Source organism: Pristis pectinata, chromosome 1, assembly GCF_009764475.1.
Source record: "Pristis pectinata isolate sPriPec2 chromosome 1, sPriPec2.1.pri, whole genome shotgun sequence".
NCBI classification, from domain to species: domain Eukaryota; kingdom Metazoa; phylum Chordata; class Chondrichthyes; order Rhinopristiformes; family Pristidae; genus Pristis; species Pristis pectinata.
In genome coordinates this window covers 135,109,946-135,123,327 of record NC_067405.1, presented here as the reverse complement: position 1 = coordinate 135,123,327, position 13,382 = coordinate 135,109,946, and the positions used below count along the sequence as shown (strand labels likewise).

Genomic DNA, 13,382 nt, shown 5'->3' with positions numbered 1-13,382 from the left:
GTGCAGGCCAATGCCAGAGCAAATCTCATCATGCCAAGGAATTCAAACAAAACCAGAAACAAAGTTAATGTTTCTGATGAAGGGGTTTTCAACTTGAATCATTAACGCTCTCTCTCTTTCCACTTGCTGAACCTTTGTAGATCAGATCAATAAGCTTGTGCTGCATCCCCTTGAAAGCTATGAATTTGACCCAACTATGAATATCCAGTGATTGCATGAATGGGGTTTTGTGGTCCATATTTAACATTATCGAATTGATTGGCTTCTCAGGGGACTTTTTAATGTGGCAATACCAAGGCCTGCTTAACATGTTGGGGTGGAAATTTGTCTTAATCAGCAAGCCAAAACTAGAGCTATTACAGTTGTCATCCATTACGTTATAGTCCATTAACATGAAATGGACCTAGGAACAGGCCTAGTGATTAATGGAAAGCCTATGTGAAATCAGAGCCACCTAAAGCAGCAAATTTTTATCCCATTGTTTAGTTAGAGATTTTTTAGCGACTGAAGATCTTTTGAAACTATTATTCAGCAGTGTTAAGGAGCTGGATTCTTCTTTCACTTTTTGAAGTGTAAAACCTACACCCCTAAGTTTAAAGGTCAATGGGAAGAAGCAGTACATAAAGGTGTTCTAACAGAACTGGACGGATTAGAACCAGTTACCAGTGGTTGGGATGTCCGGTACCAGGGGTCACACTGTAAGGATAAAGCATCTAAGATTGACATGAGGAGATTTTTTTTCTCCTAGGCAATGGTGAACCTATAGAATTCTCTACCACAGGAAGCAGTTGAAGATAAATCATGAAGTATATTCAACAAGGGAGCCAGAGTGCTAGAGGGATCAAAGGACATGGGAAGAGGGTACAGAGTATTGAATGTAGATGATGTCATGATCGTATTGAATGGAGGAGCAGGCTTGAAGGGCTGAATGGCGTCCTTCTATGTTTTCTAAGTATGAGGTGATGAGACTCACCCAGAAGATCTCCGTTAATCTCTCCTGTGTCGCTCTTTTGCAGATCCTGCTTCAGCCTATATCAGACAACTGGAAAACAAAGTCAAGTTTCTGGAAGAAGATAACAAGATCTTATCACAGGTATACACTTCCTGACTCCTCATTGATAGAATGTACGGCAAACATTTCCCCATCCAGATGTATCAGCTGCCTGCATAGCCTGCCAGAATGTACTTCACATTTTAGCCCCTTAAACGGTGATCACTATTACCTGGCCCACCCAACTCCAAGTCATTGTGCATGGCTAATCATGGCTAACACGAGGGGACATAATTTTAACGTGATTGGGGGAAGGTAAAAGGGGGATGTCAGGGCAAGTTTTTTACACAGAGAGTGGTGGGTGCGTGGAACACACTGCCTGCAGAGGTTGTGGGGGCAGATACATTAGGGACATTTAAAAGACTCTTAGATAGACACATGAATGATAGTAAAATAGGGGCCTATGTGGGAGAGAAGGGTTAGATAGCTCTTAAGAGCAGGATAAAATGTCGGCACAACATTGTGGGCCGAAGAGCCTGTACTGTGCTGTAGTGTTCTATGTTCTAACCTGACCTGGCACCCAGTCAACTGCCTGACACCCTGCCTTAGTCATCTGCCTGACTATCTCTCCTGATCACCCCACACCTCCCCTCCATCCCCTCTTCAACCCCCGTCACAGTAGCTTTACGCATCCTCCTGTGTACCCTAAACCGCTTGCTTGATTTGTCTTGTGTGTTCCCACAAGTGTACGTTAGAACAGTTTGGGTACCAAAAAATTTTACAGCATCTGTGGCTGTTGATGGTGAGTCGTGTATGGTTTGCCCTAAGCTAACGCTGTTCGTGCATCCTTCGATGAGTTGGAAGCAGGCTACTGATGTTGCATTTCAGCAGTAATGTGCTGAGCTCAGAGGGATGGCTTGAAGCCCTTTAGTGTCCTGAGGAGACTAACCTGTCTAAATATCGAAAGTGGAGGTGGCACTGTAAATCAGCTAATGGAACTGCTGCCTCACAGCTCCAGTGAACCAGGTTCCATCCTGACCTTTGCTGTGTGGAGTGAACACATTCTCCCTATGACCATGTGGATTTCCCCCCCCCCCCCCGGGGCCCCGGTCTCCTTCCAAAGATGGGGTGGCAGGTTAATTAGCCACTGTATATTCCCTTAGTGTGTAGGTGAGTGGTAGAATCTGAGAGGAGTTGGGGGGTGGTGGTGGTGCGGGGGGAAGATGATGGGAATGTGTGGGGAATAAAATTGGGATTAGTGTAAATGGGTTCTTGATGGTTGGCACAGACACGGTGGGTTGAAGAGCCTGTTTCTGTGCTGTGTGACTGAGCATTCTGTGAAAATGGAAGTATGACAACAGGTTAATATCACCTCTATTAATGCTCATTTGAGACTTGGTGCAAGGTGACAAGAGGATAACATAGTTACCAAGTGTCATTTCAAAGTCAAAGTCAAGTTTATTGTCACATGCACAAGTACATGTATGCACAGGTGTAATGAAAAACTTACTTGCAGCAGCATCACAGGCACATACCATTAGATAAACAGCATTCACAAGAAAAATAAGATATCTTTATTAGTCACATGTATCTCAAAACACACAGTGAACTACATCTTTTGTGTAATGTTCTGGGGGCAGCCCACAAGTGTCGCCACGCTTCTGGCGCTAACATAGCATGCTCACAACTTCCTAATCTGTACGTCTTTTGGAATGTGGGAGGAAACTGGAGCACCCAGAGGAAACCCACTCAGACACAGGGAGAATGTACAAACTCCGTACAGACAGTGGCCAGAATTGAACCCGGGTTGCTGGTGCTGGAAAGCGTTACGCTAACCGCTACACTGCAAATTATACACAGTTTTTACAAGAAAGAACACAATTAGAACGACAAAAACAAAGTCCAATGTAGTGCAAAGTGATCAAAGTGGTCATAGTGTTGCTATACTGAGCTTCTGTCTGGTTTTGGGTCCCAGACAGACAGGTATGTGTAGCACTTTTCATGAATTATTTATAAGCACAGTTGATCTTAGGGGAACACCTGAGTGATCTCTTAATGAAGTACCACTGGAAATCTGGAATACCTTTCAACACCCACTATATTTCTTTACTCAGGAATGAACCAGCATCTAGTGACATCCAGTCACCTGAATAAACAGAAAGGGGGTTCCAGGCAAGTCCCTTTCAGAGGTTGTTCTGAACCTAGCAATTTTTGAATAATTGTTAAATTTAATATCCAGCAAGAAGCGTTTGTAAATCTCTTTTCCCTGCAGATATCCCCCATCATCATGAATAATTTTTGATAAGATAAGATATCTTTATTCGTCACATATACATCGAAACACACAATATAATACATCTTCTGCGTAGAGTGTTCTGGGGGCAGCCCGCAAGTGTCGCCACGCTTCCGGCGCCAACATAGCATGCCCACAACTTCCTAACCTGTACATCTTTGGAATGTGGGAGGAAACCGGAGCACCCGGAGGAAACCCACGCAGATACAGGGAGAACATACAAGCTCCTTACAGACAGTGGCCGGAATTGAACCCGGGTCGCTGGCACTGTAATAGCATTATGCTAACCGCGACACTACCGTGCCTGCCCCTACACCACTGTGCCTGCCCCTACACTACTGTGCCTGCCCTACACCACCGTGCCTGCCCCTACACCACCGTGCCTGCCCCTACACTACCGTGCCTACCCCAGAGCACAGTACAAGAGTAGGTCATCAGGCCCCTCAGCCATTCAATGTGATCAACTCCTCTTCTGTGCCATTTCCCACAGCCCTCAATTCCTCGATCTTTCAAATATTTATTCATCTCCAGCTAAAGTATTTCTAATGATTTGGCCTCCACCACCCTCAGGAGCAGAGAATTTCAGAGATTCACTACCCTCTGAGAGAAAAAATTACCCTGCACTTCAAGGGATAAGTCTCTCACATTTTATCCCAGTTGCCATGGGCAGCGCTAATCCCACAGTCAAATTTACCAACACGGATTGATCGCATTTTCATGTTGTTGTTCGTGGGAGCTTGCTGTGCACAAAGTCGCTCTCGGGTTTCCTACGCTACAGGGACCAGAAGTTCCTCATTGACTATGAGGTGCAGGGCGATGTGATGAGGCAGTGAAAGATGAGGTAGAATTGCAAGTCTTTCTTTCTGTGCCTCTCACCTTTATGTGTGTGAATAATATTTCCTTGGGCAGTGAAATTACTGGGTCGTGGTCAGAAGATAATAAGCTGCAAAGGAACAACGTGCCTTAGGCATATCCGTTGAATCACCGACCAGCCACACAAAAGCTGCCACAACACTTTAGGTAACATTGCGGCTGTCTAAATATATTCAAAACACTGTGCTTTTCTGTGGCTTCAGCTCCACCATTCCTTTCTGCCCAATTATAGACAGACCCCATTTTTCTTGAAGTGGGTTGTTTAAGGGAGAGAAGTAAGAGATACCCTGTCACATTTGGATCTGTCTGCCAGCTTCCAACACGATGGATGATGGCGAGAATAACCAAACTGAAGTGTTCACAATGCTTTGTTTGACCCTGTACCCAGCTTGTCGCTGTGAAAGGATCTTAGATCTGGAATACAGCGCATCTCACTTTACAGACACTATTTCTTTCAACTGCGGGATACTACAAGTGAATGCCAAATAAAGCTCCTCCACAGGCTGATGCCTCAGGAAAATGAGCTGTCAATACTTATTTTCCCAGTGTGACATTTCCCCTTGCCCATTGGTACATCATCCTCATTTTGAAAAGCTGAAAATACTCTCTGTCGGCATCTTGCAAGTATGGAAGGACATCACGCTATTACTGAAGAGTAAAAAGGGAGAGTTAATATTTAAGTTCCATGACCTTTCACCAAAACTGCTCTATTAAAAGGTCATCAGCCTGTAAGATTAATTCTTAAGTCTCCCTGCACATTCTGACTACCTGCTTCCTCTGCTTCCAACAATTTTGCTTTATAGTTTGGATTTCCTGCCTCTGCAACATCTATAACTGGCCACTCCACCTGGGTGAGATAAGCAGTTCAATGGGGAATTAGAAAGGCTGCATATTATGGGCCTGATAGGAACTGGACAGACTGCCTTAACTTTTTCATGAAGGACTCTGGTGTATATTCTAGTCAGCGTTAAAGCAGAAAATAAACCATGTGTGAGATTGGGTACTAGGACTATTTTCCCCTGAAACGATAAACCAACACAGATTCTTGAACGTACAATCACTAAAAGAAGTCAGAATGGAAAGGTAATTATAGCTGTGAATGAAAATGGAGTGTTGGTTCTTTTAAACCTGAGAAATAATGACACGACTTCAAGAGGCATAGAAGGATACGGTCCTAATGCAGGGAAATGGGATTTTTGTAAATGGATAAAAAGGTTGGCATGGACAGGGCGAACCACAGGGCCTGTTTCTGTGCTGTAGAACTCTATGACTCTATGGCCTCTTGAAAAAGAAAGGCAGCATTCTATAGCACCTCTCTCAATCTTGGAACATCCCAAAGCATTAGACAGCCATTAAAATTCTTTTCAAATATAGTCACTGTTGAAATGTCCCAGAAACAACAACTTGATAATCTGGACTTTGTGATGTTTATTGAAGGATACAGTAGGCCGCTCCCCTGAGTGGGCAGGTGGAGTTTTGGTTTAAACCTTTATCAGAAAGTTTGATGCATAAAAATAAGTGTTTATTTTTTTCGTGCTCTGTGGATCCAGGAAGGGACATAGCTTTAGGAAATGACAGCATAGTGGTTGACTACTGGGCTCATAAGGCGGGACCTGGAAGTGAAGGCACAAGTTAAAATCCCACTGCAGTAGATGCAGAATTTAAATTTTGTTAATTAAAGAATCTAGAAGTTAAAAACCAGAATCATAAATGGAAACCATGAAAATCCATCCAGTTCCATTTTTGTAATCCTATCTGCATTCTTACCTGGTCTGGCTTGGACCCACAATAATGAGGTTGTTTGGCTATTAACTACCTTCAGAAATGTTGTAGCAAGCCACCCAAATGTCCCAATCTGTCAGAACTCCCCACTGTCTTTCCTTCATCACTCACGGGTGCAAGTCCTGAAACTTCCCACCCACCAACACTGTGGGGCGCCTTTACTGGAAGGACCTCAGCGGTTCAGGAAGGCAGCTCACCATTCCTCAGTGGTAGTTAGGGATGGACACTAAACGTTGACCTTAACAGCAATGTCCATATCCCATAAAAGAATAAAATATTTCCTTCTAAATGCTTTTCTTATGCTATTATTTGCTGTCTCCAGTGAAACATTGTGTAGAAAAAGAAGATGGTGGAGGTTAATTAAAGGAGCTATGAGGCAAATAAGTACTGTGACTGGGGTCACTTACGAGATTGTGCGCAAGCAGGGAATCTTTTCCACTTTGACCTGTGACCCACCACGCGTGCCAAGAAATGTAAGCACCGGCTACTGCATTTTTCCACTCTGCTCTGCAGATGGGTGAAACTTCTCCCATGTACCTCCCACTCCTGAAAGGACTCCTTAACTGCACTGTAATCATGGCCCTCTTTCCCAAAGATACACAGAGAGGAAATCTGGTTTACCCGCACTGAGTAACCATTCTGTATTCAAAGCAAGAATATTGTTCCTGTTTCCAGGGATATCTTTGTCACTTGAGCTGCCCATTTTGTTACTTTTTGTAAAGGCATTTCAGATTTATTTGGCCAAAGGTTGCTGGTCCTGCCTTAAAACATTTCGATCAGGTACCTGATCAAAATGTATCGCTGCCATTAAATTAAACAAGTGTATCTATTTGGACAAGGTAAGTTTTGGATTTAGCCCGAAGAAGTTGCTCATCAATTTCTCTCACAGCCATCGGCCTAAACCTCATCAATCCTGTGGCATCCCCTCCATTGTGCAGAAGTGTCAGGATGAGGGGAAAGGCTCCATTAGTTATTGTCATCGATCTCCAAAGGCCTGCAGCTCCGGCGTCAGTGGCAGACCTGTGACTGGTTTATTGGCCGTGGGCAGCCAATGCGGCCTCACTGCCAGTATGACCTTGATGTGACATGTTGCCTTTACTAATGGTGACGTATTGATCGTTTATCTCATCGACTGGCATTGTAGAGGGGCGAAGGATTATCAGCAGGATACACGGAGGTGGAAAGCTTGCTTATTATTGGAAGGAAGAGAATCAGCCTCCTTTTGATTTATTCATTTTAAATATTTATTCATAACCCTGATTGTTCCACTTTAGTTTTATTTTGATAGTGAGCTATAGGGTGTTGTAAGCCATGTCATTTTGTAAATAATAATTTTATGGCTGTTCACATTCTCTAAATTCTAAATTATTTAAAATCACATGACAGTATACTCTTATTTCTACTCAAGTCAAGGCTTGCCGTTTACACTAGTCACCAGTACCACTCCCACTGGTCTGTGAACAGAGGGAGATGTTGGGCTTAACACAACATTCAGAAGATTTGGAGGGGACACTACAGGGGAAACACTGTGAGGATGTTCCCTCTGCTGGGGGAGTATAGAATTAGGGGGTATAGCTTCAGAGTAAAGAGACCTTACTCAGGACTGACTGAGATGAGGATACTTCTCTCTCAGAGGATTATAAATCTCTGGATCACTCCACCCCAAGGGGTTGAGATGCTGAGTCACTGACTATATTCAAGACTGGGATGGATTTTGTCCCACAGGGGAATCAAGATTGAAAGGGTCCAGGCAGGAAAACGGTGTTGAGCCCAGGGACGTGTGCAGGAAGTGGCTAGCAGGGTCAGTAGCCCACTCAGTAATCTTTACATACATTAAGGACGAGTGTAGTTGTGTACAGTTGAGCATGGGGTGCGTTTTGCTCTCAAGGTCAATGCCCATTGCCCCTTTGTAAAGGAAAAAAAATGCAGATGCTGGAAGTCTGAAATAAAAACAGAAAGACCTGAAAGGTTGACTCTTCTCTTTCTACAGATGCTGCCTGACCTGCTGAGTTTTTCCAGCATTTAATGTTTTTAGTTATTGCCCATTGGTAGTCCACCATATGGACTTCTTTACATCACTGAATGCCATGTGCTGAAGGTAGTTGCACTGTGCCTTTAGATTTTTGCCCCAATAACGATGAAGGAATGGATATCTGTACCCTCATCAGGACAGCAATTGATCATTGGTTTATTATTGTCATATGTACGGAGGTACAGTGAAAACCTTTTGTTTGCGTGCCATCTGGACAGATCATTCCATACATAAGTACAAAGGTAGTACAAAAGGAAAACAAAAACAGAATGCAGAATGTAGTGTTACAATTACAGAAAAAGTGCAGTTCAGGTAGACAAATAAGGTGCGAGGGCCATGATGTGGCAGACTGAGAGATCAGGAGTTCATCTTTATCGTATAAGAGGTCTGTTCAAGAATCTTACAACAGTGGGATAAAAGCTGCCGTTGAGCCTGCCTGCAGAGGATCTTGGAGCTGATGGTGATCCTATGCCCTTTTAGAACATAGAACATAGAACTGTACAACACAGTACAGGCCCTTCAGCCCACAATGTTGTGCCAACCTATATAAACCTACTCCATGATCAATCTAACCCTTCCCTCCTACACAACCTATACCCTCCATTTTTCTTACATCCATGTGCCTATCTTAAATGTTCCTATTGTATCAGCCTCTACCACCACCCCCGGCAGTGCGTTCCAGGCACCCACCACTCTCTGTGTAAAAAAACTATCTCCGACATCTCCCCTAAACTTTCCTCCTCGGACCTTAAACTGGTGTCCTCTGGTATTGGCCATTGCCGCCCTGGGGAAAAGGTGCTGGCTGTCCACTCTATCCATGCCTCTCATAACCTTATACATTTCTATAAAGTCACCTCTCATCCTGCATCGCTCCAAAGAGAAAAGCCCCAGCTCACTCAACCTTTCCTCATAAAATGATGCTGGAGGAACTCAGCAGGCCAGGCAGCATCCGTGGAGAAAAGCAGGCGGTCAACGTTTCAGGTCTCAAAACGTTCGGACCTGAAATGTTGACTGCCTGCTTTTCTCCACAGATGCTGTCTGGCCTGTTGAGTTCCTCCAGCATCATTGTGTTTTTCATTTAGATTCCAGCATCTGCAGTCCTTTGTTCCTCTTTCCTCATAAGACATGCTCTCCAATCCAGACAGCATCCTGGTAAATCTCCTCTACACACTCTCTAAAGCTTCCACATCCTTCCTATAATGAGGCAGCAGATGGTTGGTCACCAAAAGTGTGGTCTAACCAGAGTTTTAGTCCCTACTTACCTTGTTCTTCTAGCGTGCACAGTATCCGACTTTGGGAAGAGTGGTGAAAGAAACCCCGCTGAGTGTCTGTCGATGGTACACACCGCAGCCAGTGGTGGAAGGAGGCGATAGGTGAGGTAGTGGATGGCACAGCAACCAGTTGTGTCCTGGGTGGTGCCAATCTGTCTGAAGAAGCAAAAATGTCTTGTGCCCTTGCTGTGGAGAACTTGGTGTAGATCATATGTTGGATTAGAACCAGCAAGCCAGCTCATTGTGGGTTCCTAGGTTAGGTTGTATCTGAGTTAGTATAAATAGATTTGACAAGAGGAATAATGGGCTGCATTTGATTAAATGGGAGATAATTTGTAACTGTCAAACACAGGCCTGGTGTAGACATACTGCTGCCACCCACAGATCGAACTGAATCTCTGCATCTGGCATCCCATCACAGGGATACAGAGGCAATTCCATTACTCTTCTGTCGGTCACATACCTAACACTAATTCATAGAACATAGAACACTATAGCACGGTAGAGGCCCTTAGGCCCACAATGTTGTGCCGACATTTTATCCTGCTCTAATATCTATCTAACCTTTCCCTCCCACATACCCTTCCATTTCTCTATCATTCATGTACCTAACGTTAACTCCAGGAGACAATATCCAGACTTCCGTTCAGAGGTGCGAAGCAAATGAAGTTTCCATTGAAGCCATTTTAGTATTTAAGGTGGAATAATCTGTGACCTGCCTTCCTCTTAGTTATCAGTGCTTTCTATATCTCCTGCCATGCCTCCACTACCCAACCTCTGACTACCACTGGGTGCTGCTCCAAGGGCAACAGACAGCCTCAGGCAAACGTGCCTCAATTTCTCTGCCTCCGCCTCACCTGCTCCCATGATGAGGCTTTCCACTCCAGTATATCCGAAATGCCCAACTTCTTTACTAACCATGGCTTCCCTTCTGCTGTGGTCAAGAGAGCTCGCACCCGCATCTCTGCCATTTCCCGCACCTCTGCTCTCACCCCCACCCCTCCCAGACCCAACAGGGGTAGGGTCCTCACATTTCATCCCACCAGCCTAAAACATCCAACACATCACTCTCCACCATTTCCGCCATCTCCAACAGGACCCCACCACCAAGCATATCTTCCCCTCCCCATCCCTTCCTGCCTTTCATAGGGACCACTCTTTCCGCAACTCCCTAGTTCACTCCTTCCCCGCTCCCCCCCCCCCCCCCACCCATCCTGCTCCCACCCCGGGAACTTTCCACTGCCCCCGCCATAGGTGCAACACCTGCCCCTACACAATCTCCATCACCTCCATCCAGGGACCCAAACAGTCCTTTCAGGTGAGGCAGATATTTACCTACACCTCCCCTAATATCATCTACTGCATTTGGTGCTCCAAGTGTGGCCTACATTGGTGAGACCAAACGCAAATTTGGTGACCGTTTCGTAGAAAACCTACGCTCTGTCCGTAACCACTATCTTCATCTCCCGTTGCCAGTCACTTCAACTCCCCCTCCCACTCCATCACAGATATGTCAGTCCTTAGCCTCCTCCACTGCTGAGAGAAATCCAAATGCAAACTGGAGGAACAGCATCTTATTTTCTGTTTTGGGACCTTACAGCCTAACGGGATGAACATCGAATTCTCCCACTTCAAGTAAACCAACCCCCCCCCCCCCCCCCATCCCCTCTCACTTTGCCTCTTCTTTTCTTCCCTCTCCTGGCCTCTCTCTCTTTTGTATCCTTGCTATCTTTTTCTCTCTGCCTTTCCTCTCCTCCCCTCCCCCCATGCCGCCTGCCTCCATATCTTTGACCCTTCCCCTGGTGGAGGTGCTCTCCCCTCCTCCCCCGCACATGCCTATCACTGTCTCTTATCTGCATCTACCTATCACCACCTTATGCCCACCCCACCTCCCTTCCTTTGTCCACTTATCACTGCTCTGCTCCCCCCCCCAGACATTGGGCTTCCCCGTTTCCTATCTTGAAGAAGGGTCTTGCCCTGAAACGTTGACTGCCTGCTTTTCTCCACGGATGCTGCCTGGCCTGCTGAGTTCCTCCAGCATCTTGTTGCTTTTTCCTGGCCATTATTCACCCCTGACCTTGACACTAAAACTATCTGTGACGAACTTTTAGCTGGGACTCATCCTGTTCTTACCCACTGCTGCTCTTCCAGAAGCTAAAGAAAGACTTGAATTTATAAAGGACCTTCAAAGCAGTTTACAACCAATAAAATACTTTTGAAGTGTGGTCACTTTGTAACAGAGGAAATGGCTTAGCCCTTTGTACGTAGCAAGCTCCCACAAACAGCAATATGATAATGAGCAGACACTCTGCTTTGTTGATATTGTTTGAGCTTTGGGTATTGACCATTCTCTGGATGATGCCATTGCATTTCTTACTTTGCCAGAAGTCCGCCTCAGGGCACGTTGCTCCTCATGTGCACACTTACACACACACACACACACACACACACACACACACACACACACACACACACAAACACACTTACACACACAAACACACACATGCATATACACACACATACACCTACACACATGTGCGCACACACACCTATACATGTGTGTACACATACATGCATACACACACACATACTACACACAGGCACACATACATGTGCACACACATACGCATGTACACATACATGTGCGCACACACTCACACACTACACACAACTACACATACTCACACATACGCATGTGCACGCACACACACACACACACACACACAAACACACACACAGAGCTTTGGAATTTTTCATATGTTCCTACAACATTGAAGGCCATTTGGATCAAGTCTTTGCTGGACTTCAACTCCAATTCCCACATTTATTTCCCTGTAACCTATTCTTTCACACATGCTCATTAATGAGTCCCCTGCTCTACCACCGACTAGGGGTAATTTACAGTGGCCAATGAACAAACCAATCCATGAGTTTGGGATGTGGGAAGAGACAGGAGGATAGGGGAGGGGTGATGAATCCCATGCAGTCACAGGGAGAACGTGCAAACTCTTCTCAGACAACACTGCTTGAACCCGGTCAGGATTGACCCGGGTCACTGGAGCTGTGAGACCGCAGCACTTAACTATTGAACCACTGTGTTGTCCATTTAACATCTTGCCTGAAAAATGATACATTTGACAGTGTAGCACTTCCTCAGTCCCAAACGGGAATGTCAACCTAACTTCACTGTTGTCTCTGAAGTGAGTCTTGAACCTAGACAACTGCATTTGGCGGCAATAAAATTGGTCAAAGTTTTTACCCAGTCAACCAAGAACTGAATCCAAATTCTGGAAGGATTTTCTCGGGCAAAGTTCTCTTAGACAGATAGTTGGACTTCCCAAATGAGGGGTGTCATAGATTGCACCAGCATTTCATACTTAATCAAGGTATGGGGTGCTCTGAACAGTATGGGGTGCTCTGAACAGTTTTGGGGTTCTGCCACAGAGAGCTTATTTGACATTTGCCAAACACTGTAATTATCAGTGGAAGGTTCAGTGGAAAGAATTCACCTTGTGTGGCTAATCCACTGCTTGAAGGATTCCTCATTAACAGTTCACTCATAAATCTCAGTCAGCTATCTCAACTGTAGGTGTGTGCCAGAGGTCTGCCTCGGCATGTTGCTTCATGCGGACACACACACACACGCACGCACGCACGCACGCACGCACGCACGCACGCACACAGAGACGTACATCTACACACACACACACATGCACGCACGCACACAGAGACGTACATCTACACACACACACACACACCTACACACACACAGACACACAAAACACACACACCCCTACACACATACACACCTACACACACACCTACGCATGCGCACGCGCACACACACACACAAACAAGGGACCTCCAACTATTGAAGATGGGTTGAAGGAAACAACATGCTTTCCCATTTCACTTAAGATCATCTGCTTCTCCAACACTGTGTATAGAGTCCGAGGTACATTACGATTTCATTACCTTATTCCCCTACTTTGTGCTAGCAGTGAGAGGCTCGATCTGTCACTTTAGATGTTAGCATCCTGCCTGATCCATGAGTCTAGACAATGAAGATTGGCGAGATTAACTGCTGCAGGATTACCACAGAGCAGCCTAATCCTGTCCTTAGCTGACATCCACAAATCT

General features: G+C 45.3%; 1 protein-coding gene across 4 annotated transcripts in view; it reads left to right on the top strand.

The window, feature by feature from the left end:
• The window catches only part of LOC127569970 (coiled-coil domain-containing protein 85C-like), a 206,198-nt gene that overhangs the window by 127,920 nt on the left and 64,896 nt on the right, over window positions 1–13,382 (top strand). For all 4 annotated transcript variants that reach the window (XM_052015115.1, XM_052015100.1, XM_052015109.1 and 1 more), the window contains exon 2: window positions 1,017–1,093. In XM_052015115.1, coding sequence (XP_051871075.1) covers window positions 1,017–1,093 — 77 coding nt within the window. The remainder of the gene's footprint in view (window positions 1–1,016; window positions 1,094–13,382) is intronic.